Source organism: Peromyscus maniculatus, chromosome 20 (assembly GCF_049852395.1).
Source record: "Peromyscus maniculatus bairdii isolate BWxNUB_F1_BW_parent chromosome 20, HU_Pman_BW_mat_3.1, whole genome shotgun sequence".
Taxonomy (NCBI): Eukaryota; Metazoa; Chordata; class Mammalia; order Rodentia; family Cricetidae; genus Peromyscus; species Peromyscus maniculatus.
The window spans coordinates 49,680,053-49,704,336 of NC_134871.1; the positions used below are offsets into that span (position 1 = coordinate 49,680,053).

The following is a 24,284-nucleotide window of genomic DNA, read 5'->3' on the forward strand; positions in this document are numbered from 1 at the left end:
ACGGTGACAGGAGGGGGGGACGGCTTTTGTCTTCGCAGGTGGCCTTGGGCACAGAGTGGGTGGTGTTGTTCACCATAGCTTGGCTTCCCGAATGTCTCCAGGGTGTGGGCAGCAGGTGAAGCTGGGCCTGAAGGTCAGAGGCGGGGAGACGGGCACGCCTAGTGTGTGTGTGTGTGTGTGTGTGTGTATGTGTGTGTGTGTGTATGTGTGTGTGTATGTGTGTGTATATGTGTGTGTATATGTGTGTGTATGTGTGTGTGTGTATGTGTGTGTGTGTATATGTGTGTGTATGTGTGTGTATATGTGTGTGTATGTGTGTATGTGTATATGTGTGTATGTGTGTGTGTATGTGTGTATATGTGTGTGTATGTGTGTGTGTGTATGTGTGTGAGTGTATGTGTATATGTGTGTGTATGTGTGTGTATGTGTGTATGTGTGTATGTGTGTGTGTATGTGTGTATATGTGTGTGTATGTGTGTGTGTGTATGTGTGTGAGTGTATGTGTATATGTGTGTGTATGTGTATGTGTGTATGTGTGTGTATGTATGTGTGTGTATGTGTGTGTATATGTGTGTGTATGTGTGTGTGTATGTGTGTATGTTGTGTGTGTGAGTGTGTATGTGTGTGTGTATGTGTGTATATGTGTGTATGTGTGTGTATATGTGTGTGTATGTGTGTGTATGTGTGTGTATGTGTGTGTATGTGTGTGTGTATGTGTGTGTATATGTGTGTATGTGTGTGTGTATATGTGTGTATGTGTGTGTGTATGTGTGTGTATATGTGTGTATGTGTGTGTGTATATGTGTGTATGTGTGTGTGTGTGTATGTGTGTGTGTATGTGTGTGTGTGTGTGTGTGTGTGTGTGCACGCGCGCACGCGCGTCACTGCAGGTGATGTTGCTCTTGGCACACCTCCCTGCACCCCACGCTGGGAATAGAACCCAGGGCTTCACACATGGTAGACAAGCTCTCTTCCCCGGTGTGCAGTCCAGCCTTGCCGCTCCATCTTCCAGATATCTCTGTGTTCTCTTGGGGCTCCCGGATGGGTCATCCCTGGACTGCCCTGAGCAGTCCATCCTCGCTATCCCCTTTTCCTCCCTTTCCACGTTTCCTGGATGGGTTCTTGAGCTTGTCTGAGTCCTCGGCTCAGAAGAGGGGAATCCGGGAAGTGTGGACTCTGAGGAGTCAGAACGGGGTGGGGTGTGTGTGTGGGGGGTGATGGTGAGTTTTGTACTGGGTGAGGATTGGGCTCTGTGTCACAGAGTGGGGTGTTTGCCTAAGGTGCCCTGTGAGCCTGGCTTGGCCCCTGGGGTCGCTGAAGGTGGGAGCAGGGGTGAGGGGCAAGGCCAGACTGTGCAGGGCCTTGAAGGCTGTGGTCATGGGCCGGGGCCTTTTCCTGAGAGCAGTGGGAGCCATGGGAGGTTTTGAGGAAGCACAGCTCCGTCGTCGGAGGTTTAGATTTGTGATGTGGTCGGGTGGGGGGGGGGGGGCGGGGGAGGGGAGGGGAAAGCGGGAGACAGGAGAACAGGAGGGAGGCTGTCGCACTGTCAGGAGACAGGGACAGTGACGCAGTCTCAGCAGGGAAGGTAGCGATGTCAGCAGCTGTCCCAGGTTGGACTTGCTGGTGCGAGAGTCTCTGTCAGGATGGGGAGGGTCCCAGGGCAGAGACAAACACACAGTTCCCGCCTCCCAGTCAAGTCTTCTTCCCTCCCACACGTGTCCAGCATCCTCTCTGTCCTCTTCCCCTCTGGGAAGAACGAAAGCCTCTGGGTTCTCCACTGTGCACCTAATGTGTGCTTCTTATCCACCCCATAAATTGGACTGTACTCCTCCCTGAGACAGGAAACTCAGCCACAGCAGAATGTCCCAGGAGGGTCATGGGACACAGAAGAAGGCTTAGGAGAAACCATGCAAAGCCCCAGTGTCCAGTTAGTTAATGTTGCTAAGAACTTGGTAATACCACATTTTCCCTTTTCAATGGGCTGCCAGGAAGCTTGGAATTCAGATTTCAATATTCAATTCTACAAGAAGTTTCATGGGGTGGGGGGTGGGGGTGGAGAGCCTGAGGGAGGCACTGATGGTGTCTCAGGAAATTCTGCAGCTCACTGCAGAGGGTGTGTTCCTGCCTGAAGACCTGGAGTGTCAGGTCCGGGGTGGAGGGAAGGGGCGTGGCTAGTGTGCAGCGTGTATCTAAAGTCTGTTCTGTCTAAGAGGGTTCTAATGTACTTCTGGGCTGCCACTGCTCTGGCTCTTCTAGGGAGCCAGAGTGTAGGGGTTGCTGAGTCTGAGGCCAAGCCTGTGAGTCTGATCAACTTCCCACTGTGAGGAGGTGTTCAGCCACTGTTTACTAACCAGGCAATCGTGGGCCTTGGTGATCCCCAGCCGCAGCCCACATGCCGTCCAGCATCCAGGGGGCCTGTCTCTTCTCCCTGGTTGTGGAAGACAATGTAAGAGAGCAGTTTCTCGCCAAGATGCTGAACCTCCCAGGGCGGCCTTATCCCAGGCCCTTTGCCCAGTGCTGAACATCCAGGCTGTGGACCTGGGGGCTCTGGAGGGGGGATGGTGGAGCATGTGGCCATGTGGGGCCTGGAGCTGGGGACAGACAGGAGGTGTCCTGAGGATTCCCTTGCTGAGGCTGCTCTAGAGCAGGGCTCTCTCCAAGGTTGACAGAGGCAGGTTCAGAATAGTGGCTGCATTCAAATATGGGGGGTGCGGCTCAGACAGATGAACACAAGGAACAGCAGGACAGGGCCCAGACAGAGCCCTCAAACAGCCCCGATCTTCTGTCTACCCCCCACCTCTCAAGCCTGAATTTTTTGTTTCACAGGGCGTAGGAATGGTTCCACGTTCCCTCTGTCCTGAGCTGGGCAGGTGTGCCACCTAGGGTTTTGGGCACAGTTCATGAGAACCCCCTCTCCTACACCCCCAAGCAGAATTTACACTGCACCTCCCTCATGACCAGATCCAGAGAACCCGGGGCGGCAGGAAGAGGGTCTGTGGAGCCGGTGAATACTGCAGGGAGGCTCCCCGTGCCCAGGGTGTGTGTGTGTGTGTGTGTGTGTGTGTGCACGCATGCATGTGCTCGTGTGCCAGAGCAAAAACATGCCAGGGTGAACACCCAAGTGTGTGTGTCCTTGTGTGCCAGCATGTGCCGCCCCCACAGTGCCTCCGTCACAAGCATCCCCCAGCTGCTGGGAGAGCTCTTTCTACACAATATGAAACTGACAGTTTGCCTCACCCACGCATGGAATCCTCATGCGGCCTGCTCCCTCCTGCCTGCTCAGGGGCCCCTCTTGTCCTCCTCCACGGCCAGGCCTGCCTCACCCTCTCTGCTGACTGCTGCCCTGGGCCTTTCTCTCTCCTCCTTCCTCTCCTCAAATCTTGGTCTCTGATTCTAATCTCTGTCACTCTTTTTTTTTTAAGGTCACCCCATCCGAATTTAGGCTAAAGCAGGAGTGCGTGCGTGCGTGCGTGCGTGCGTGCGTGCGTGCGTGTGTCTGAGGGTGTCCACGAGTGAGTGTGTGAATGGATGAGCGAGCTCGGGTGTGCACGTGTTGGGGGGTTGTGCATACAGAGCGGGACTTTGCCAGAGAGCTGGGTATGGACAAGAGTGGGGGAATGGACCGGGGCGTCTCAGGTGAGGCAGCTTTCGCTCCGTTACTCCTCCAGCGGCAGGGGGAGGGGGCGGAGGCTCACAACAGTTGGACAGGTTTATTGGGTGTGGAGGAAAGCCTTCATTTGCCGCCCACATGATGGTGACATGTGGAGCTGGCAGCCACGCTGGGAGCCAGGGTGGGGTGGGGGGGAGGGCCTACCGAGTGACACCTGAGGCCCGTCGTTGAGGGGATCTTTCGGTGAGGGAGAGGACAGTGGTGGCCCAGCAGGTAACAACATCTGACTGACCGCTGTGTGGGTCTTCAAGAGCGGCTCTGTATGAAATCCAGGAGGGCTCCTTGGAAGAGGCAACCACCAGCAAAGCCCTGCAGGGTGATGAGGAGTAAGGTGTGGGGGTGAGGCTGAAGAAGGGACCAGGCCCGTGTGGAGCTCCAAGGCTGTCTTTTTGTTTGAGTCACCCTGCTCGACAGGGCTGGGGTTGAGACATTTTTGGGTCTATAGTACTGACACTGGTGTGGTGCACTCTGGACTCTGTGGAGAAGCTTCTAGGGCCCCAGGGCTGTGTGCAGGAGCGCTGCTAGCACAAACGTGATTTCATCACAGGTGCGGGGATGGCTCCTCCAGGCAGAAGAGACACCCGAGTAAAGGTCTTGGCTGGCTGGGGAGTGTTTGTGAGCCTGAGGTGTGGCTGAGCTGCCCAGGGCTCCTTAGATCCCTAAGAATACAGCATACCTGCCATGTCTTGAAGATGTGGCACAAGACGCCCTGGCTGGTGTGATGTGGGGCAGAGAGGAGGCTGGCCCGGTGGGATGCTTGGCTCTAGCCTCATCTAAAGTAACCCAAACCCTTAACATTATCTCTCTTACCCTCATGCTTTCTTACTGGGGCTTTGGCCCCTGGCTTGGTGGGCCCCTCTCAGAGCTTTATCTATGGTGGAGGCTTTGTGAAGCTATTATTGATGTATCAGTGGCACCCAGTTTCCATGTGGTACCTACCAGCCTGAGGTCCCTCAGCTCTCTGGGTTTAATCTGATGGCCAGACATCCACACTGGCAGAGAAGTCCTAGAAGCAGGACTGGCATAGGTCAGAGGTCAGATGGACAGGGTCCAGAGGGCAGGAGCCACCTAGTATGGTGCTGGCTCTACAGTGGGGACAGGTCCCTGTTCCTTCTACCCCTGCTCCTGACTCTACCCACAGTCCCCACGACAGGCAGAGCCTTGCTGTTGCTAACCCCGTTGCAGAGGAGACTGGGATCCATCACAGCTGGATCTTGGTCCCTTTCTTCACTCTTCTAGGGAGTGTGGGTGGCTGGGTTGGCCCCAGCCTGGGGCCTGGTCCTGAGTATTTTCTATACCTGTCCCTCATTCTCTCCTTTCTTCACAGGATGGTCGAGTACTCTCTGGACCTTCAGAACATCAACCTGTCAGCCATCCGCACTGTGCGCGTCCTGAGACCCCTCAAAGCCATCAACCGTGTGCCCAGTGAGTTGGACCTCCCTGCCCATCCATCACCGCCTGCCCAGCTTGCCCCACTTACTTACTCAGAGAAGACAGATTGGTTCCTTCCTGGGCCAGAGCTACGCTCACTGTGCTGGACAAATGTCACTTTGCTCCCATTGAACTCATGGGCCAGCCTGTGGTACCCAGAAGTGCTGGGGCGGGGATCTTGATGCCTCTGAGTCCTTAGACAACTTGGATTTTAGTACTTGGGAAGTCTGACTGTTCTGGGATAAAAGGTTACTTGGGGATGGTCCATACGGGCTGTCAGAAGGGGCTTGTGTAAGAAAAGGAAGTGATTAGCCTGAGGGAGAATGAGTTTAGTGCTTCACTGGGAAGCCCGTCCTGGCAGACTAAGAACTTGAATCTGTCACCTACTTTTACCCGTGGGACTATCTACTGATTTCATCCATCCATCCATCCATCCATCCATCCATCCATCCATCCATCCATCCCACCCACTCAACTTCTATTCATCCACCCACCCTTCTACTCACCTGTTCATGCATGCATCCATCTGCCCACCTGAACACATCTACCCACTCACCTATCTATTCAATTACTACTCATTCACTCATCTGTCTATACATGCATACTTCTATATATCCACCCAGCCATCTACCCACATATCCATCCATCCATCCATCCATCCATCCATCCATCCATCCATCCATCCATCCATCCATCATTCCGTCCATCCATCCATCCATCCATCCATCCATCCATCCATCCATCCATCCATCCACCCATCCATCCATCCATCCATCCATCCATCCATCCATCCATCCATCCATCCACCCATCCACTCCGCTAACCACTCATCTGTATCTATCTACTACCTATCCACTCATACATTTACCCACTTCTCTATCTATCTATCTATCTATCTATCTATCTATCTATCTATCTATCTATCTATCAATCAATCAGCTCACCTACACATCTATCTACCCATTTTCCGCCTAGTTATCTGTCCATCTATCCATCTGTCTACCTACCTGTCTCACCCATATACCTGTCCATCCATTCCACACCCAGCTCACACTGAGAGGTTGCCTGGGGTCTGTTCTGCATTGCCCAGTCTGTATTCTCTTGGTGTTTTGAGCCTTACAGTCACCCAGGGAGGGATCCGGGCTATTCTTATTTGGGGGATCAGCCTTGAAGACATGGTTCCCTCCTCAAGGATGCGCTGCCAGCAAGTAGCAGATGTAGGATGCCTCCTCCACTGCCCTATGTGAGGAGTGGGAAGAGGTAGGGAAGGGAAGGAGGAGGACACAGGCTTGGGACTTTCAGATCTGTTTGGGAAGGCCAGAAACTGTTCTTTCTTTCCTTTCTCTTGTGTATGTGTGCTTAGTGTACATGTGTGTATGTGCATTTGCGTGTGTGTTTGTGTGTACATGTCTGCATGTATGGAGGCCCGAGGCTGATGTCAAAGACTCTTCCTTGATCACTTTCTACCCTTGTTCCTTGAGGCACAGTCTCTTAACTGAACCCAGAGCTCAGCGAGGCGGCTACAGTGGCTGGCCAGTTTGCTCTGTTTCTGCCTTCCAAGGGCTGGAATTACAGGCAGGCTGCTCGGATAGCCTGACCTTTACATGGATTCTGGGGATTGGAACTCTGGTCCTCACGTTTGTGAGGCAGGCACTTTACCCACTGAGCTTTCTCCTCAGCCACGTGGTGGATTTCGGCCATTCAGTGCCCAGAACCACGGAAGGAACCCCTCAAACACGTGTGAGCTGCGCATGCTCAATAGACACACCTATCCGTCCTCTGGGGCCGCTAAGGCACAGACAGTGGTGCTGTGGGCCCAGCCAAGCCCGGGATGCAGGGTGGGGAAGGGGCATCTGAGCTGAGACCTATGAAGCCCGGGGATCAGCCAGCAGTGGCAAAGACTGGTGAGACAAAGGGGAGCAGGAGTCTAGAAGCCACCAGCCTCTGACTGTTGGGGATCCCAGGGACGGGCTGCTGCAGGGGCCAGATAAAGATCGGGGAGTGGGGCTGAGGCTGGAGGGGACGGAGAGGTCAGCAGGAGAGTGTTTCCGACGTGGCTCTGGCAGGGAGAGTGGGGTGAGCCGGTCACTGAAGTTTCTCCAGCGACAAAGGAAGCCATGGCTAAGGCTGGGCGGGGCAGAGGGAGTGAGGAGGTACCCCTGAGCCCTGCCCGGGTCTGAGAGTCATTAGCGGTAGCTTTGAACCACTAAGGGAGGAACTCAGCACTGAGAGTACAGAACCTCGGCCTCTCTCTCCTGGCCTCACCTGTAATGCTTCTATTTCTGTCCTGGGAATGGCAGCTGTCTTCATCTACAATTGTGCTCCTGGCATGGAGCCCACAGGCCTGGTCACTTTGGAGGCGAGGGGCACGTGCCAGGGTATCATCCACAAGGGCATTAGTGTAGGATCTCACGTCATGGTCTCTGTCAGGCCCGGGATAGCCATGCAAAGGAATGTTAGTGAATGGGAGAAGCCCCAAAGGGATGGTATAGGCATGTAGAGTGTGGGCCTTTCTCTTGCTAGATGTTCTCTGGACATCTGTGTGTGGATATGGAGGTCTGTTTGTATTCCCAGGAGAACACATGTGCACACATATGAGTACATGTACATAGGTGTGCATGTGGGGACATATATATGTGCCGTGTCATGGTGTCTGTCACTCACGGGAGCATATGTGGAACCTGGGCCACTCTGGCTGGCTGTGTACAGAGCTTGGTAAGTGGCTTGGGACTGAGGTGGTTACTCCATGTCCCAAGCACCAGCTTGCCTGTTCTCTGGAGAAGGGCAGGGGCCAGTCTTAAGCCCAGCACCCCTGTGTTCCCGGAAGTCCCAATTATCGAGGCTCTGTGCACAGATAGCCAAGGGAGGCGCCAAGTCTTTCCACAGGACCTTATAACAGCTAATGGCCCCCCTGGGAACCCTCGGATGCCCTCTCCACTGACAGTCACCTCCCCCAGAGTCCAGCATCGTGGAGATGTGGAGAGCATGAGTCCCCAGGGTCCAAAATACCTCCAGATTGAGTGAGCAGCTATGTCCCGAGGAAAAGAACCTTAGGATAAGCAATTTCGCTCCCTCCTTCACCTCTTTCCCCTTCTCCCCCTCTTCCTCCTCCTCCTCTTTCTCCTCCCCCTTGTTCCCTCTACTTCTCCGTCTTTCTCTCCTCTTCCCCTTTCCTCTTTCTCCTCCTCCGATTCCTCCTTCTCTTCCTCCCCCTCTTCCTCCTTCTCCTCTTCCTCCATCACTGCCTCTTCCTAATTTTTGTTTTTATTTTAAGGCAGGGTCTCTCTACATAGTCCTGGCTATTCTGGAGCTTTGTAGACCTGGCTGTCCGTGAACTCACAGTCATCCTCCTGCCTCTGCCTCCTGAGCGCTGGGATCACCAGCACCACCACGCCTGGCTTGAACTCACCTTCTTAAGTAAATAAACCGCGGGAGTACATGGCAGTTAGAATGTGGAGATCCCTGAAGTCCAACAACTCAGCCCCTCACCCCACAGGAAAGCCTTCTCTGTCCCTGGTTGCCCTGTCTTCCACTAGGAGTCACCAGGTAATGAGTGACCTGGGAGGGGCCTGGGCTCCTTAGCTGTGTCCACCTTGGCATGTGTTCAGCCATAGCCTGCAGCTCTCTGCTTCACCACTAGATGGCAAGCTAGAGAGCCAGCACTGGGCAATCAATGATCAGTGATTAATTGGGAAATCAGGGAGGGGAGGTTACCAGATCCTTAAGAAATGTAGTGGAGGATAGAGCCCCAACGTGATCACCCAGAAAGACTCAACTGCGGGGGGGGGGGTCAGAGAGTGCAAGTCCTGATCTCCACTCTGCTGTGACGTGGGCCTCAGTTTCCCTGCTGGCCCAGAGCAGAAGAGCTGAATTAAGTCGTATGGTTCTCAGCTTTGTATAGAGAGGGCAGGGGACCCAGAAGTCAGGGGTTACAGAATTTTTCAAAATACGTCCCTTCAGCACACCCCTGCAGCTTCGTCCTCAGCTCCAGCCTGTGACGGATACCGGAAAGGAGACAGAGGATGGGAAAGGGTGAAGGAGAGAGGCGGGAGGCCGCGTTCTGGTTCTTTCCTGTGCAACCTCTTACTAGTCACTGCTCTTCTCTGGGCCTTAGCATGATGGGCCTGGATTATCTGCAAGCCTGTGTCTGGTGCCAGTACCTCCCCTAAGTAACCACAGTGTTTCCCTGAGTCCCATTGGTTGAGTCCTCTCAAAGAGAAAATTTGCTTTTACCTCCAGATGGGAACTTGGGCGGTCACCACGGAGCACGGAGCCAGTCCATGCTGCAGCTAGGTGTCGCACTCCAAGCTAGGCTGTCGAAAGGGTGTCTGCTTGGGGGACTCTGAGCCACCTCCAGGGTCCTGAGCCGGGCCTGGGCTTACCGTCGCTGGCTCTGTCACAGCCTACCTTCCCAACAAGGGACCCTGGGCTGTCTAAGCGGGATGACGAAGGTGCTTCAGGATAGCCATGGATGTGGTGGGAGCAATGTCAACTGCTGCAGCGACTCCCAGCTACAGGGTCTCTCTACTGCACTGTCAGCCCCCGGTTCCGATTCAGCAACAACCCCGCCCCGCCACCCCCCCTCCCTGTCTTTAAATCCTCCAACTAGAAAGTGGAGTTGATCTTACTAACCTCTGTCCTGTTGTGTGGCTGAAATGGCATTGTGTGCTTGAAGAACTTCCCGCGGGATGTCAAGTGTGAGGCGTGATGGGCAGGTTCTGCGACCAGGACCGGGGGGCTTGGGGGCATCTTAGCAGAGGCTGGTCTTAGAAGAGCCCATCGAGGACTGAGAGGTCTCACGGTGTGGGTGGGTATTCCTGCAGACAGCGCATGATTCTGGGACATCCTGGGCCTGCTGTGGCAGCTCTGGACACGGCATGTTGGGAGCGGGCGAGGTCTCACCTCTCACCATTCCCCGTACTCACCTCCTCAGATAGCTCTCCACACACACCACACCATGACAGGATGGAAATTAGTGCAGTTGTCTCTACTCCCTTGTTGGAGGATTCAAAGACAGAGGAACATATCGAGAAGGGGTGGCTTACATCTGGAATTTAATGAGAAATGGCTGGAGTTTATCAAGCATTGGGCTAAGCCCCTCAGTCTCGGAGTGCTGTTACTCCATCTTCCAATAAATAATAGGATGTTAGGATAGTGTGATCTCCACTTTACAGGTGGCGAATTGGAGACTCAGTTTTTGGGGTGCTGAGCTTTCTGTTGACTGAGGTGAGGCAGTGGCAATCACAGGGGACATACCTGCCCTGGTACCCAGGACTGCTTTGGTCCTTCCTGTCCAGATAGGGTCCCAGGTGGATCGCTGTCAGGCTAGTTGTGTTGAGAAGGGACAGGAAGACCCAGGGGTCCTTCTTGGAAGGACCTGGGGAGTTTTATTTGGAACAGGAGGATCTGGGAGAAAGAAAAATTGAGGGTCAGAGCTGACATGGACATTTTGTTTCTTTCCCTGGAGTGTGTGGCTCCTTGGGCTTGAGGTTAGGAGGAGGAATGCTGTGAGCGGACGCTTCCCTGGATACATCCGGGGTTCCAGGGCTTCCTGTCCTTGGTCTATATGGGATCTCTCCTCTCGGGGTATAAGAACCTACAGCCTGTGGATGGGAAGGAGGGAGCGGGGAGAGGGAGTGAGTGAGATGAGGCAGGGGCCCTACTGCCAAGAGCTGCTGGCTTCTTTGAAGAGCAGGGTGGAGAACATTTTGGCCAGATGTTTGATGGGAACCCAAAGGGATTGTGGGATATGCTGGGGGTGGGGCCAGGACAGTCAGTTCAGGGTCAAGTACTGAGTCTTGTTTCTAGAGATCTGGAAGAATGCTGGTCAAGACACAGGTGGGAGGATTATGTCAATGGCTCTTGATTGCTCTTCATCTAAGGTACCATTGCCTGGGCTCACTACGCCAGGCCTAGAGCTAGCTATAGGATCAAAGAAAAGATTGCCCCTCACTGATGCATGAAGATTCACCCGTGGCCCCTCACCGCTGGCTGACACCTGAGCCCCAGGTGGTGGGACAGGGTCCGGGGGTCAGGTCTAAGGCACTGCAAACGCTTTGAGGAGACTTCACAGAGGAGGGTGACGGGACCTTGGAAGGATGAGGGCTGTTTGGGACACTGTGGGTGGGCACACATTGTTCTGGGGGAGGGACTCCAGGCCCGTGGGATGAAGAAGACAGGGTGCTCTGTGACTTGGTGTCTGCCTTCAACCTACAGGCCCCTTGCAGGCTGGGCTGGTGCCAGCCGCTGTGACCCTGGCAGTCCGACCGTCTGCTGCCTGGCCCGGCCTCCCCGGCCCCTGTCGTGCCTCTGATTAGTTGGCTTGGCAATGGCAGGGCAGCAGACGGCTTCTCCTTGCGCTCCGCATTTTCCTCTCCTGGCTGTTTGGTGCCCTCCGCCAACCTGGCCAGATCAGAAAGCATGCAGCCTTGGGGGCCAGGCCACGGCCGTGGCACACCGCTTTCTCGGCTGTCCCTCCCTCCGGCAATGGGTTGTGGCCCTGGCTGAGGCTGGCACATGTCCCGTGATTTCTGCTTGAATTGGCCTGGCAGAGTGGCCGAGCTAATCCGGCTTGACAGCCCCTGTCTGTGGAGCACCTTGGGCCCGGAGAGGGGATGGCTGTTAGGAAGTGTACCTCCCTCTTGCCATCTCCTCCGTGGCCACCCAGGGACCTCTCAGATTCTCTTGCAGCGGAGGGTCTGCTCTGGGGTCTCCATCTCTTAGGGTTGGGCTGGAGCTGTTATATTCATTTCCCTGCCTGGGATTGGCCACTGTGGTGCCGGTTTTGATGCCAGCTAGACCATCTACCCTGATGTTACTCATGTCACATTCCTAGGCTAGACCCCTCTCTCCCGAACCCCACACTGTGAGCCCAATGAAGCAACTCCATGAGGATGGACAGTGAGGCACCCCAGACTCCCCATGACTCCACTGATAGCTGCTCTGTGACCCCAAACCGTCAAGCTGTCCATGACTCGTTCCTCCCTCCCACAGCCGATGCCTCATCTCTTGGTCCCACCTTCCCAGTATCTCTGGGATCCTCCATGTGTCTCCACACCACTCTATGTCATCTGGACCTGGCACTATTGTCCTTTAGGTTATTACAATGATGGGCAAGCAATGGCCGGACGGGGACAGGCAGGACACACAGGGGCAGATGCCCAGTGGCAAAGTAATGAGGAGTCAAGAAGGAAGCTTAGAGTGGCTGGGGTAACCTCAATTGCGAGGCTGAGGAGGGGGAGTCCATTCCTCTTGGGTCCCACCCCAGCCATTATGCAGCCACCATCGCTCTCCTGGTCACAGAGCCCACGAGCCTGTCCTCCATAGAGAAATGGGCTCATGCCATGGGGGGCATTCACCGGGTGTTTGCACAGGATCCTGTGAGCTGTTTCCCGGGGGCCCCTTCTCCTCTGGTCTGCTCTGTTCTCTAGACCTTTGTCTGCTCCTGCTGCCTGAAGTTCCTCAATGCAGACATGACTCCTCACTTCCTCTGCTTCTTTGCTCAGAGTAATCTGCTTTTCTGGTCCCTGTTTCATACCCTGAAGTCCCCTGACCCTGACTGGCAGCCCCGCCCCTTTCCTGGTTCACCCATCTTCACAGTTGGTGCCTTTGGACAAAAGGACAGATTTACATGCTCATCAGGCTTGTCCGTTCTTATGTGCATTTCATGGGGCAGGAAGCTTTGTCTGTTTTTTTTTTTTTTTTAAATTTCATTTTATTATTTTATTTCAATTAGTTAATTAACTTTTTTTTTTTTTTTTTTCCGAGACAGGGTTTCTCTGTGTAGTTTTGGTGCCTGCCCTGGATCTCACTCTGTAGACCAGGCTGGCCTCGAACTCACAGAGATCTGCCTGGCTCTGCCTCCCACATGCTGGGATTAAAGGGGTGTGCCATCACTGCCTGGCAGTTAATGAGCTTTTGAGACAGGGTTTTCCTCTGTAGTTAGGCTGGTTCAAACTTGAGGCAATCCTTCCCCTTCAACTGACCTAAGCAGAGGAATTACAAATATTCTTCACCAATCTGGCCTCATCTGGTTTGATTTTTTTCCTTTTATTTTATTTTACGGTACCATTCAGTTCTACATATCAGCCACGGGTTCCCCTGTTCTCCCCCCTCCCACCCCCTCTCCTTACCCCCAGCCCACTCCCCATTCCCACTTCCTCCAGAGCAAAGGCTCCCCCAAGGACTGTGATCTACCTGGTAGACTCAGTCCAGGCAGGTCCAGTCCCCTCCTCCCAGACTGAGCCAAGCGTCCCTGCATAAGCTTCAGGTTTCAAACAGCCAACTCATGCAATGAGCACAGGACTCGGTCCCACTGCCTAGTTGCCTCCCAAACTGATCAAGCCAATCAACTGTCTCACCTATTCAGAGGGCCTGATTCAGCTGGGGGCCCCTCAGCCTTTGGTTCATAGTTCATGTGTTTCCATTCGTTTGGCTATTTTTTTTTTCAAAAATTGAGTAAAACCGAAATTTATTATAAGCCACAGTCGTCCTAGGGACCTCCATGCTATATATATAGCCTCCATGGTTCTATGGGTTGTGGTCTGATTGTTCTTTATTTTATATCTAGAATCCACTTATGAGTGAGTACATACCATGACTGTCTTTCTGGGTTTGGGTTACCTCACTCAGGATGATTTTTTTCTAGTTCCATCCATTTGCCTGCAAATTTCATGCTTTCATTGTTTTTCTCTGCTGAGTAGTACTCCATTGTGTATATGTACCACATTTTTTTCATCCATTCTTCCCTTGACGGGCATCTAGGTTGTTTCCAGGTTCTAGCTATTACAAATAGTGCTGCTAAGAACATAGCTGAGCATGTATCTTTATGGTATGAATCAGCATTCCTTGGGTATATGCCCAAGAGTGGGATGGCTGCGTCTTGAGGTAGTTTGATTCCTAATTTTCTGAGAAACCGCCATACTGATTTCCACAGTGGTGATTTTTTTTTTTTAAGCTGATGAGTTCCTGGGGCCCAGAGTAGTGTATGGTGGTGGCAGACTTCTTGTTGTGGACGGGGAGCATTCATTTACCTGTCAGTGTCTGGATGGGTGTTTGCCTGCATGTATGTCTGTGCACTGTGTGTGTGCCAGATGCCTGTAAAGGCCAGAAATGGGTATCAGAGCCCCTGGAACTGGAGCTACAGATGGTTGTGAGCTGCTATGTGGGTTCTGGGAATCGAACCAGGTCTTCTGGAAGAGCAGCCCCTTGGTGTTCTTAACTGCTCAGTCATCTCTGCAGCCTCCACCATCAGTCTTTCATTCTTTGAGCTCTTGTCTCCCGAGGGGCTGTTGCTCTGGGCAGGACCCAGGCAGGACTGGGGAACGCGGGCCTTGCATGCGGACTTGCCTGGGTCAGTGGAGACCTAAGCCTACAGAAGTCACTCAGGGTAGCAAGTGGTATGACTGAGGAAGACCAGGCTCAAGTCAGGCACCAGCCCATTCCCAGGGACCAGAAGAGGAGACCCCAGGACAGAGAGGACCAAAGGAGTGAGATGCCCTTCTGAGTGTGTGCAGGCCAGGAGGGAGGCAGGAAGCTGGGGTCTACAGTGGCATGGGCCAGACCTGCCTCCGGGAGTGGACCTAGAGCCACCCTGATAGGAGTTGAAGAAGAAGAAGAAGGAGGAGGAGAAGGAGGAGGAGGAGGAGGAGGAGGAGAAGAAGAAGGAAGAAGAAGAAGAAGAAGGAAGAAGAAGAAGAAGAAGAAGAAGAAGAAGAAGAAGAAGAAGAAGAAGAAGAAGAAGAATGTGCGTGTGCGTGTGTGCGCGTGCGTGCGTGCGTGCGTGCGTGCGTGTGTGTGTGTGTGTGTGTGTGTGTGTGTGTGTGTGTGTACACAAACCCTCGACTCAAATACATGTGCACACATGGAAATTACCTGCCTATAAACGAGGCTACTACAGCCATTGTGGCTCCAGAGGGGTATGACTTGCTACCCAGCTGGGACTAGAACCTCTTTATCTGGTCTCTGCTGGGTGCCCCCTGGGATGGATCTACATCAGGTATCCTGTGTCCTCTGTCTCTTTCTGCCGGCGGAACAGGTCCTTAGCTACACTCTTGGGGCCACTGACAGCCTGTCTCTATCAGGGGCCGCCTGGCTCCTGACCCAGGCTAATGGCGCCCTAAGTAAGCCCAGCCTAAGAGAGGGAGAATGTGATGGGGGCAGTGCTAGAGGAGGGGCACTTTTGATCAGGCATGGGGAGAACCCAGGAAGGCTGCTTGCAGAGAAAGAAGTCTGAAGATGGTTCTTTCTCCCATGTGTCTACCCTTCCCTCTGTCCCTCTTTCCCAAGTCTTCTTACCCACGCCCCCTTCTCTGTCTCCATTTCTTTCCATTGCTCTGTCTATGCCTCTGTTTTTTTTTTAATTTTTATTATTATTATTATTTTTTTTACCTTTTCCCACCTCTTTCTTTCTCATGTGCCTGGCACCAGGGCACTGGAGGAGGATCAGCAGTGCCCTACCCATCCTGGCTACTCACGATACCAAGTATGTAAAAGAAGACTTAGCCAGGCTCCTCAGAGCCTCTCCTGACTCCTAATCTTGTGGTCCCAATTCCCTGGGCAGCCATGGATGAATTCAATTTGTGCTAAATTCCTAATTACCTAATTACACCTTGCCTCTGTGGCCCCGGGACTCCCCAGGCCCTAGGGAACCCTGCGAGAGGATCTGGGTCCCTGGGCAGAGGGAAAGGGCTGCTGTTCAGGGAAAGTAACTGGCAGCTCAGAATTTCAATATCCTGGAGAACAAGGGAGATGTAATTAATTGAGCAACAAAGGCCACCCTTGGGAGAAGCCAGGAGTAGTCAGGCTGGCGTTGTGCTAGTTAGTGAGTCTCGGGCACGTGGAGCGAGAGGAGCCTGTAGCCTCCTCGGGGTAGTTCTGGTCCAGTCTCTCCATCCACTCACTGCCTCTGCGTGGACTCTGGGACGGCACTTCCCAGAGTCAGAGTTATTCAATTGACTAGTCATCTACACAGCTCCCCCCGCAGTAACCTCTCCTGCAACCCCAGGCCTGTCTCCAGGCAGCTATGTGTGCTCACAGGCTAGACTTCCCTCAGCTCCTCTGGGGGCTTCTTCACATCCTGTAGGGCCAGCTCCACCTCAGCCTCCCTACAAATGTGTCCTTGGCGATAATCCTTTTGCTCAACACTGCTGTCCCTGGCCCCTGCTGCCGGGCTGTGAGCTCTGAGGGGAATTCTCAGCATAGTGCTGGCAATCTACTGCTTGATGAATGCATGCGTGCATACATGAATGAATGATTGCAGTCCCAGAAAGGCCTGCAGTTGGCTGACTTGAGTCCTTTGGTCCATTTTTGGGATCATGTGGGGATCTGTTTTGTTTTCCAGCCTCCCCCAGTGAACACCCCTTCTTCCCATGTTGGGGGGTGGATGTAAAGCAATGGGGGACTGAGCCTTGGCCCCGGCTGTTCTCAGTTGGATGACGCAGCCTGCCCGGGAGCCCCATTGCTTCTCCTGAGTGGACGCTGACCTAGTTTTGTGGGGAGGGAAGATGGGGGTGGACATTAATTATTGATTGGAAATCACTCCACGCTGAGTTCGTGATGCAAATCCATGGTAATTATCCTCATTAATAGCCACCTCAGCATCACACTGGGATAAATCAAAATCCGACAGGATCAACTCTCCTACTTGTCATCATTCTTCACTCCTCCCCTCGCTGACCTTCCGCTCTTTTCCAGTCTTGTTCCAGCAAACACTGATGAGACTTATCTTCGGGGTTTTTGAGAATATTCTGGGAATACTGAGGTGACTCAGACACAGACCCCGTCCCCAGAAACTTACATCCCAGTAGACAGGACAGGAAGGTAAACAGATAAATATTCATTAGGGTTAGCTGTTGATGCAAACAAGACCTATTAGGGTAGTGTAACATGCAAGCTATAACTGTACAAGGCAGCCTAGGCTAGGAGCTGTTGCCTGGAGCAGGGGCGTGACGGCTTGGGCGAGAAAGGGTCTGGACCGCTCCGTAGAATGAGATGTCACGGGCTGGCTGTGGCAGATGAATAGGTGTTTCAAGAAGAGCAAGCAGCGGAGGTAAAAGGATTGGTCATATGAAGAGGGTTAGATTCAGTATCAGGCAACAGTTTAAATGAACATCCTTCTGCTTCTTAGCTGTGGGGCTCTAGTCAGTTCCTTGATCCTCCTGTATAAAACAGAGATGATATTAATATTGCCAGCCTCGTGGTTACTATGAAGGCTGAAGGAGAGCCTGTTTGTGTACATCCCCAGGAGAGCACTCATCACCGAATAAAGGGCTCCATACCTGTCTGCTCCTTCACCCATGATCTTCTGGAAGTACATCAGGGCCCAGAGCCATTTTCCTGGCTTTGTGGGTATAGGGGCAGACATGGAGGGGAGAGGTCCTCTGGCAATCCCCAGCAGGGGCAGGAGGCGGCTCCATCTCTCCTCCAGCCATCCCTCAGCTTTATGACCTGTTCTTTTTGCTTCTCGGATGCTACCTTCTCTGCCATTCTTCCAGGCATGCGGATCCTGGTGAACCTACTGCTCGACACACTGCCCATGCTGGGAAATGTGCTCCTGCTCTGTTTCTTCGTCTTCTTCATCTTCGGCATCATTGGCGTGCAGCTCTGGGCAGGCTTGCTGAGGAACCGCTGCTTCCTGGAGGAGAACTTCACCATGTAAGTCCCCTGCCCCATATTAACTAGGCTTTCTATTGCTTTGATGAAACACTGGCACCAGAGGCATCTTGGGGAGGGAAGGGTTTATTTCATCTTACAGCTTGTAGTTCATCATCCAGAGAAGTCAGGGCAGAAACTCAAGTAGGGCAGGAACCTCAGGCAGGAGCTGATGCAGAGGCCATGGAGGGGTGCTTCTTATTGGCTTGCTCTTCATGGCTTGCTCAGCCTGCTTTCTTATAGCACCCAGGACCTCCAGCCTAGGGGTGGTAATATCCACAGGGAGCTGAGTCCTCCCACATCAATCATCAACAGAAAATGTCCTACAGATTTGCAGACAGGCCAATCCAATGGAAACGCTTGCTCATGAAGATTCTCATTTCTCAGAAGACCCTAGCTTGTGTCACTACCTGAGTTGGGATCAGTTTCCCTTTTCAGGCTTTAGAATGTAGGTACAATGTGATGTAATGGGAGGTGAAAGTTGGGGAGGGACTGGCCTACCTCCCCATTGCTGTGTTGTGGGGTACCCGGGTAGGCCAGAAAATGGGCACCTTGTTGGGTGAGGGCCTCATGGATAGTGAAAAAGGGGCTTTTACGCTTATGTGAGTGCTCAGCAGAGGCCAGTAGTCAGGGGCAGGAAGAGGGGAAGGCCTTCAGAGAGCAGCATGTGTGTGAGCTCTTGGCGTTGGGTGTTCCCCCGTACATCCACGCCCTGTCCCATGTGGATCTTTCTTATAGTATTCTGTGACTGGTCCTGTCTCACTATCTGGGCTCAGCCTTCACGTCACCTTCTATAGACGATTGCTATCTCTTCCCCAAGCAGTGGATGTGCTATCTGCTAAACTTCCTTGTTGGCTGATCTTCTCCTGCAGTGATCCCATTTGTCAGCTTGAGTATTTGGGGGTCTCTGGAGCAGTTGCATACTTGGTCTTGGGGGGACCCTAGGATGTGAGTTCTCCCCTAGACCAGGAATATTTGGTTCTCACCATTTTCTCAGGACCTGGAATAGGGCTCTAATTTGTTCACTATGAATGAATGAGGGACTAATTGAGATGATAGCATGAATGAGATCATGAACGAATGAATGAATGAGAGTGAATGAGTGAATGCCGATACTGCATAGAGGCAGGCTGGGAAGAAGACTTGTTTTCCTTGGCTTTGCAGCAGGAGTCTATGTGCTGGTTGGAGGCTGGCTGTTCCCTTGTCCTGTCCAGACCCTGAGAGGTGGCTCCAGCCCTGACTTGGCTGTGATGAGGGGAGATGGGGGCACAGTTCTGTGGACGTGCCTGGGCCTCAGCATTAAAGAGGGCCAGTGTGTGGCTGGCCCCCCTGAAAGAAGATTTCCAAATATGAGAGGAACAAGAGAACCTTAGGGACAAGACCTAGTTAGCAAGACTGGGTGACTCTCCTGAGTTCTGAGTCTCATGCTCTCAGGGCAGGTAGCCTTGATTTTCAGGCCTCACTGGAGAGAGGAAGACCATACTTCAGGCTGGTAAATTCCAGGCTTGGGAAGAGAGCCCAGCCAAGGTTATCCCAGGTCTGCAGACCCAATAGAGGGAGTCAGGGTCAGACTTCAACTCAAAAGCCCTGACTCAGAGCAGGCTGCAGAGTAGCAGATAAGGAGGGCTTGCAAAGAGGTAGGTCTTTCCTGGGCCTCAGACAGATGGGCTCCGACCAGATCCCAGTTTAGGATCTGGTGAGCCAGGCCTGGCTGTAGACAAGAGCAACAGGCACCCAATGGGGAATTCTCCATGTCCTCTTGGCTTGTTTTCCCACCAACTTGTTGTCTGGAGGCTTCACATCACACCTCCAGCCCCTGGCCAGACACTCTGAACAAGCTCATGAGTCATACAGGCTGGGCAGAACAGGACACTTCCTAGAATGAACACGTAAGTGGGTGTTGCGCCCTCTGGGGACCTCAGTCCAAGTCGTTACTAGGCAGACAGGGCCTGAAGCCTAGAGAGGGAAAAGACAGAGTCACACAGCCAGGTCCCTTCCTGGCTGTAGGGGTCTCAGAGCATGGGCATCATCACAAACATTTGTCAGCCACTTCTAGGGTCAGGCCCTTCTCTTTTCCTTGGTCTTGACTCTAGGAGGATCAGGGAGTTAAATGTATACCGGAACTTAGGATGTTGGGCTGAGAAGAGAGGATTTGTGGGATGTCTAGGGTTGCAACTTTGTTCTGGACCTGAAATGTCAAGACTACTGGATGCCTCCTGGATCATGGCCTGAGGCAGGAGTTCATTTGTGACAGAGCCTGCCTCCACTGCCTTGCAGGTGGGGGCTGTGGCAATAGAGTCTGGACTCTGCTTCTGTCACCTGCTAGTCATGTGGCTTCAGCAACTTCGTACCTCAGTTTCCCTACCGCAGAGTTGTTTTGGGAGTGACCCAAATTAGAACATGTGGAATGTTAGGACAGTGTCTGACCCCACGAAGCACTGAGCAGGAGTGAACCATTGTGTGACACCATGTATGTTCCACCAGCCTGGGAAGTTCCTGGTGTGTGTGTGTGTGTGTGTGTGTGTGTGTGTGTGTGTGTGTGTGTGTGTGATTGTTCATTTATTGGGAAGGCACTGGAATGGCACCTGGAATCATGGGTATGTGTGAGCTCACCTCAGTCTGGTGCCACAGATGATGGATGGCAGCCCTTAATAAATGAGCCCTGAGTGGCAGGATGGTCCTGAATCTGATCCTGGAGAAAGATAGCTGATATTTGTAGGGTGCTTAGTATACACTGGACACAGTGCTCAGCAGGACCAATTCAGTTACCTTCCAACATCCTGTGGGGGAAGCATGTTATCCTTATTTGTTGGTTTGTCTGAACATGTATATGTGCCAGTGATACATGTGTGCATGTGTGTAGAGTCCAGAGGTCAGTGTTTTTTTTTTTGGGGGGGTCTTCCTTGATTGCCCCTCATGCCTTTGCCTCCCTAGAGCTGGGTTATAGGCACATATCACCATGACCAATTTTTACGTGGGTGCTGGGGATCTGAACTCAGGTCCTTATGTAAGGCAAGCACTTGATCAACTAAGGCTGGCAGTAGCAGAGTCCCGAGAACCCCAGGAGAGAGGCTCGGCCACACTGTGGTGGAGGGAGGGTTGGGAGTGGGCAAGTGTGGGAACAGGGCTGGGCTGCCATGCTATTGGCTGGTCATCTGAACCAGTGTCTAGGTGCAGGCTGGCCGCTAGTACAACTGCCCTGGGGTTTCTGAGTTCATGGAGTAGGACTGGCAGGAGGGTCTTCAGTAATGACAAGCGGTCATCAACTACCAGATAAGGGTGAGCTCATCACCTGTCAATGCTAGCTGCACTGACCCCTGAGTCCCAGATCTCCCGAGTCTCTCCATCCATCACTTGTGGACCCAGAGACACTACCTCCCATCTGGGTTGATGTCCACAGTGAACTGGAAACCTCTAAGAATTGTGGCTTTAAGATGTCTGTAGGTTTGCAGCAGTAATTAAATCCAAAAAAAGAACAGATTGAAACAGAAACTGCAATACACTCATCCACCAGAGAACTCAAATCCAGAGCATATAAAGAATGACTATACACCAATAAGAACGCCAAAGAGGATCTAATTAAAAATAGTCCAAAAAGACCTTACCAGAGACCTCTCAAGGGGCTGCAGGAGTGGCGGGTGAGTATTTGAAGAGGTCCTTCTCCTTCTAGGTCTTAAGAGAGCTGTAATTGAAATGGCAGTGAGGTACCATGGCACCCCACCAGGATGGTTTAAATGAGGACCATTATTGCCACAGACACAGAGCAAGCGATGGATGTTCAGTCGTGTTCAGGGAGGTCTCAGTGGACCTTCAGGGTGGTTTCAGGATTCATTGTGGAAGGCTGGACAGACCCAATGCTAAACACACCCTCGGCTTGCCAGGCGGTACCCTGGGACTTTGCTCAGAAGAAAGGTTTGCTGGATAGGACCGATGGTGTAGCCCCATTGGTGGAGCATTCTCTTAGCGTGCATGGGGCTCCCGAGTTCAGCCTTCAACACTGTAAAGTCAGAAAAGACAATTACAGCCAATGAACTTCAGCTGGCAGTGGTGGCTCACCCATGCAATCCCCATGTTCAGGATGCTTTTGTCAGGAAGACCTTAGGAAGTCAGCTTTGGTTAAAAACAAAAAACAAATACTGTCCTCCCAACACCCCTCAGATGCACACACACACACACACACACACACACACACACACACACACACACAGAGAGAGAGAGAGAGAGAGAGAGAGAGAGAGAGAGAGAGAGAGAGAGAGAGAGAGAGAGAGAAAGAAGGGTGGCTCATGCCCACTCCAGCATGTGTACAAGAGTAGTTCTGAGTCATAAGGGCCCCATACCCAGAAATGACCTAAATTGACAGTTGGATAAGTAATATCAGTATGCTCCCTCACGCAGTGAACTCTCTCGTAGGTATGAGTCCCAAGGAGTGTCTGTTTAACTCTGCTAATGATGTTTTTGAGCAGCAGAAACTTGGCCTCCAATTCCGTTCAGCTTTATAATATATTGAACTAATCTCAGAGCCCGAGGTCAGAAAAACATTCTCGAAAGATTTCTGGCTTCATCTTTCAATCTGACCTATTCGATCACATAGAATTTTGCGTGCGGTATGCGATGGGCGTAGGGATGTCAAGGTTGATTTATTATTTAACGCGTATTCAGTCTTCCCAGAATCATGTGTGGTACGGTCCGGCCCTTCTGCAGGGGACGACGTGATCTCTTTATTGGAAGCAGCTGGTCGTGAGCCTTTGCGGGGTTGGTTGTGATGTTTTGGTTGTTAAAGAATGCTGATGAATTGTCTTCCACAGGGGTGGTGCAGGTGACACTCTACCAACAGTGCGGGAGCCTGTTTACACTCACGCTTCCCACACTTGGTTACAAAACCTTGAGGTGGCCATTCATATGAGAGGAGGCGATTTCTGTTTGCTGTTTTTTGTTTGTTGGGCTTTGCTTTTGTTTTATGAGACATGGTCTCTCTGTGCATCCTTGGCTGTCTTGGAAATTGCTATGTGGACCGACCATCCTGGCCTTAAACTCACATAGATCCTCCTGCCTCTGCCTCCTGAGCACCAAGAACAAGGACATGTGCCACCACCACCCTAAACTTGCTTGCTTTTTTCTCTCCTTTTTTTTTTGGTGGGGGTATTTAATTAAATTAAATTAATATTTTTTGACATGGCATTTCCGGACAGGTGTACTGGTGTGCACCTAGGCTCCCAGCGCTCAGGAGGTAGAGGTCATAGGATCTAGAGCGTAAGGTCATTGCTAGCTGTGTAGAAAGTTCAAGGACAGCCTGGGCTACATGAGACCTGTCTTGAGCAACCAGCCAACCAAGCAAACAAATAAAAGAAGGGAAAGCATATTGTTATTCAGTTGAGGCTGACCATGAACTCAACACTTATCCTAGGCTAGCCCCAAACTCGAAGTCCTCCTGCCTCAGTCTCCTGAGTGCTGGCTTCTGTTTGCCTGGAGACACGGGTCTGTCTCTCTGTGTTGTGGTCTCCATTAAGACCCCCGTTCTGTAAAGTACCACGCTGGCTCATCGCTGGTCTCAGGGTCCTCTCTTGTAAGGCTAGTTTCCACTTACATTTTCCCTTTCAAATCCTGCCTGGATGACTTCTCCTTGAACCGTCTATCTGGGTGCCATAGAGAGAATCATAATGGGATTTCATTTGTGGTTGTGTGGTGGGCAGAGCTCATGATCAAGTGTCACCGATAAGGTAATCCAGGTCCAGGGAGAGAAGAGACCGGTCCAGGGCTGCGCACGCCCTCACCCGCTGGCCAGCAGAATCCAGTGGCTGGTGACCGAGTACTTGCTATGATCTGTCCAAACAGTGTGGCCTGGGTCAGCCAGGGAGCTGGGTGGAGTCTGTCCCAGGTCACGGTGTACCTCAGGGAAGGCTCTGTGGAGGGGAGGCTCCTCCGGGAAAGGTTCCTCAGAGGCGAGAGCCACGAAAAGGGATGGCAACAGACCTGCAGAGACTTTGGCGGCCTTTCTTTGCCAGGTACACCTGGCGGCTGCCCTCCCTGCCCTTCTTTGACTGCTCTTTTCTACGGCAGACAAGGGGACGTGGCCCTGCCCCCCTATTACCAGCCGGAGGAGGACGACGAGATGCCCTTCATCTGCTCCCTGTCGGGCGACAATGGCATCATGGGCTGCCACGAGATCCCCCCGCTGAAGGAGCAGGGCCGAGAATGCTGCCTGTCCAAAGACGATGTGTACGACTTCGGGACGGGGCGCCAAGACCTCAACGCCAGTGGCCTCTGCGTCAACTGGAACCGCTACTACAACGTCTGCCGCACGGGCAACGCCAACCCTCACAAGGGCGCCATCAACTTCGACAACATCGGCTATGCCTGGATTGTGATCTTCCAGGTGAGAGCATGCAGGCCCAGGACTGGCCGGCCAGCAGCGGGTGGCATGGCTGGCAGCCTCCCTCAGCAGGTCAAGTCTTGAGCGGGACTTGGTCATCCACTCCTTGAGATCTGTCTCATGTGCTGGCTGGTAGAGACTTCGTCCCGCTCACTTTGCAGG

The 24,284-nt window shown here is 52.6% G+C and overlaps 1 protein-coding gene across 2 annotated transcripts in view; it reads left to right on the forward strand.

The window, feature by feature from the left end:
* Window positions 1-24,284, forward strand: part of Cacna1i (calcium voltage-gated channel subunit alpha1 I) — an 84,931-nt gene that overhangs the window by 11,906 nt on the left and 48,741 nt on the right. For both annotated transcript variants that reach the window (XM_042264593.2, XM_042264591.2), the window contains exons 3-5: window positions 4,998-5,095; window positions 17,596-17,755; window positions 23,810-24,125. In XM_042264593.2, coding sequence (XP_042120527.2) covers window positions 4,998-5,095; window positions 17,596-17,755; window positions 23,810-24,125 — 574 coding nt within the window. The remainder of the gene's footprint in view (window positions 1-4,997; window positions 5,096-17,595; window positions 17,756-23,809; window positions 24,126-24,284) is intronic.